The following is a 3,913-nucleotide window of genomic DNA, read 5'->3' on the forward strand; positions in this document are numbered from 1 at the left end:
AAATAGAGAATGTTTCAGCGATAATCCAGCAAGCTAGTCCGGACCTTGTAACACTTGATATATCACATCACTTTGTGGGCGAACTAAAAGAAAGTACATTTGAGCGTTTCGTCAATTTGAAGAATTTATGTTTGCGACAAACGGGTTTGACCAATTTTCATTTCACTACTTTTTACCATCAACTGAATTTGGAGTCTTCGGACATTTCATACAATCATTTGAATGACGTTGATTTTTCGTTATTTTTACGAAATTTTCGAAATTTAACATGGTTGAATTTAGAAGGAAATAAACTAACCGAAATAGACACAGTGACGCATTTAAATTTCCCCAAATTGTCCACATTGGGCATATCAAGAAATAATTTCTCATGTCATTATTTAGCAGAGTTTTTAAAACAGTGGTATAATATAACATCAATATTTAATCCATCAGGAAAAATACATATGGACGGAGTTGATTGTGTACATATGAAGAAATCTGATTTCATTTTACTAAATAGTACCAACACAATGTTTTCCGTTGAAAATAATATTGATTTGCATTTAGAGGAACTCTCGGCTGTTAAATCACTTTTGAAGGTTGTGGTTTCAATTTTAATGTTGATTTGTATTGTTTTCATTGCGAGCAAATGTAAGCCTATAAAAGAGATCATTAATGAACAAACAACCAATGCGAGTGCAACACAGAAAATTTAATTGTTACATTTATAAATTTTCATTCAACATTGTTTTGTATATCTTTTTCGTCAATATATTTAGCTTTATAAAGCCAAAATGTTTTAAAAAAACACAAATCTTGTTCAACTTTATTGAAAAAAAAAAGAAAACTTTTGACATTTCATATCCAAATACAAATATATTGGGATAAAAAGTGGCAATTATTGTTGGATTCTTTTGTCGGTGGAACAATTCTCGTTTAGTTCGTTATCGGCTCTGTCATTGTTATTTCATGTCACAATCTTAAACGGTCATCACAATCACAACACATTTGAAAATCTTTTTTAATACAATATGATTATCATTTATTTGATAACACTATACAGATGGTTTGTATTGACAAAGTTACTTTAATTATTGACAATATGAGATTTTTTTTATTTAAATACAATAAATAGAAAAATTTGACCATATTTTCTATGGCTATTCTATTATAAAATATGTTTTTGAAAATGAATTCCATTATGTGAATGGACAATTTTCGTAGTTAATGGACAATTTTTCTCGATTTTCGAAAAAATGACATAAACTGATTGTATTTGTATAAATGGTTCAATATCTTAATATTTAGAAACAAAAATAATTGTGAGCCAAAATTATGAGCTATTTTCATCTTCTGATGAGGTGAGAAATATTAAATTGCTATACGATGAGAGTTCTTGTGTCGAATTTCCACCCGAAATAAGTTGTCCTTTTTCGTACCTTCCACTTGACAGAATACTATCAAAATCATCCAATGTATTTGAGGGTGCCAGTGGGCTTCGCTCGTTCTTGATTCTTTCGTTTGGGAATTGCTTTGAACTGTCTTCCATTTTTTCTTCTTCTTGATTGTTTTCCTCGTCACTGTCATATGACTGTGCTCTTTTGAATCTTTTTCGTTCGGAAGAATTGTCAGCATATGATTGTGTGTTCGGTGGTCTTTTTTGCGATTGACGTGTCATCTTTTCTCTTGAATATGTTGGCCTCTTTGGCTCGCGTTCTTCTTTATCAAGTTGAAGCTGCCGCTTGTTCGCAAAAATGTATATTGGTCGTTGTGGTAGTGGTGCTTCGACTGGACTATCGTGTATGGTCTTTTCCCATGACCGTGACGGTGAATTCAAGGGTGATGACGGTTGGCCCTTACCACACTAGAAACAAAACCATTCAGGTTACTTTTAAGCTGAATGATCATTTATAACTAAACTTACAGCTGATTCGGTATCAGAAATGTGTGGTGTGCTTGACTTTCGTTCCTTGATTCTGTAATGATCCACATCTTGGGCCACGATTCGCCATTTGACATCGTTAACAATCGCAAATATTTCGTCCACATCTTCCTTGTTTTCGACCATCATCTTCTTAGTCTCTTGATCCGCATCGGCGTGTGAAGCTTGCGGTGAACGACGAATAGATTCACTATTCAATTCAGCATGAACGACAGCAGCAAAACTAATTTTTAAACTCTTTGGAATCTAATAAATAAAGAGCAAAATGTATGAATTTTACAAATGTTGTAATGATTTCTATCTACTTTCATACCGGTATTTCTTCGTCGCTGGACTGATATGTTTCCTCTTCGTTTATCATCTTTTTCAGAAATTTTCTGTGGCTGCTCAACAGCACCGAATCTAACAAACACTTGACAATTCTATATTGAAAATAAACATACGATCAAATGCGCAATTTGATGAATTTTGTTTTGTAAACTGAATGATACAAAATGATAATAATCGACAAAATTCGAATAAACCACAATGTTAGAGCCAATACTTACGATATAGAAAAAACCGCTTAAATTGTATCAACTAACATCAAAATAATGTTCAGAACTCCATTTTAGCGAAAAAATGTGCGGTTAACATGTAGACATTCAAATAAGATGCCGCTGATAAACGTCAATCGATATGCGCTGCACGAATCAAATGTCATAATCACAAATGAGATGTCAACTTTTGTGTGAATATTGCTTCACTTTGTCACTATTGCAAGGAAAGAAAATAAATAACGGAATGATCAAAAGAGTTTCAAAATACATGAGATCTGGACATTCTAAGTCACCTTGTACATTAAAAAAAATCGTTTCTTGTGATGTTCTCAAATGAAATTTTCTTTCAAAAACCAAATTATGTGTGAGATTCGATATATAATTTAGTTTCATTCAGTTGGATGTTTCAACATGCAACTTCTACATCCCAACGGAACGTTGCTACGCAATGAAGCAACGTATGGACTTACGGTAAAAAGGATTTGAATATATGTACAATTAATTCATAGTATTTATCTACCGATTATTTTCGTCGCAAAATTGATATTACAAGTTTTGTGTTTCAAATTTTGGTTTCGTCACTCATTCTTCGCCTCGTTAGAGGTTTTTTTTTTTATTTGATAACGAATTATGCATAAATCATTGTCAAAGGAAGAAGTTGGAATGGATTGTTTTCATTATACAAAACTGTTCGCAATATTTTAATATGTTTTGATTTTTTATCTCACATCGTACCATATTTATTCATCACCAAAAAAAATCGGATGTGATTATCGCATTCACATTTGTTTATTTATTCAGTCGGAAATTAAACGTTCTCGTGACACATCCAAAAGTCAAAATTCAGAAGAAAACGTCTCTTCTATAATTATATGAATTTTAAGTTCAAAGCATTAAAATGTTCATTATAAAATTGTTCATTTTGACGTTGTATTCGTTAATTGTTCAAAACGGTGTGGATACTTTTACTGTTACCGATTGCTCATATAATCAAAGTCGCAAACGTGTGTCATATTTCTGTGGTACTGAAGTGGGAGATCAGTTCGCAAGGAGATCAAATCAGTGGTTGTATTGCAATAATGTTTGGGCCGGCATCGATCGAAGTAAAGTTTTAAGTATATCATTTGCGGACTGCGCTGTGGAAACATTAACTGATAGCATCGGACTGTATCAATTTTCCAGTTTACGTGAACTAGAGATACCCAAGGGGGGTGCAGCTTTTAGTCTTGACTGATAATGTAATTCATGCAATCCCAAAAGATTTTCTCATGAACAAGAAGAACATTAAACATTTGGCATTGGATGACAATATAATAACGCGCATGGAATGCGAATTACTCGAAACAATGTCAGATTTTGGGTCAGTGAATGTTACGATAAACACTTTGAAAGAACTGGATGCGAGTTGTATAACGAACAGAAATTTGGAAATTATTATTGAACCGATCGA

The 3,913-nt window shown here is 32.8% G+C and overlaps 1 protein-coding gene across 1 annotated transcript; it reads right to left on the reverse strand.

Moving 5' to 3' along the window:
* Positions 1-881: 881 nt before the first annotated feature.
* LOC116348620 lies at positions 882-2,287 on the reverse strand. The gene is made up of 3 exons (XM_031779671.1): positions 2,238-2,287; positions 1,907-2,170; positions 882-1,846 (listed from the first exon to the last, which is right to left on the reverse strand). Exons 1-3 carry the CDS (start codon positions 2,283-2,285, stop codon positions 1,316-1,318), a joined length of 843 nt encoding a protein of 280 aa, XP_031635531.1. The 5' UTR covers positions 2,286-2,287; the 3' UTR covers positions 882-1,315.
* Positions 2,288-3,913: the final 1,626 nt, after the last annotated feature.

The sequence above is a fragment of the Contarinia nasturtii genome, unplaced genomic scaffold (genome assembly GCF_009176525.2).
Source record: "Contarinia nasturtii isolate CC-2019 unplaced genomic scaffold, AAFC_CNas_1.1 Cnas_scaffold_2600, whole genome shotgun sequence".
Taxonomy (NCBI): domain Eukaryota; kingdom Metazoa; phylum Arthropoda; class Insecta; order Diptera; family Cecidomyiidae; genus Contarinia; species Contarinia nasturtii.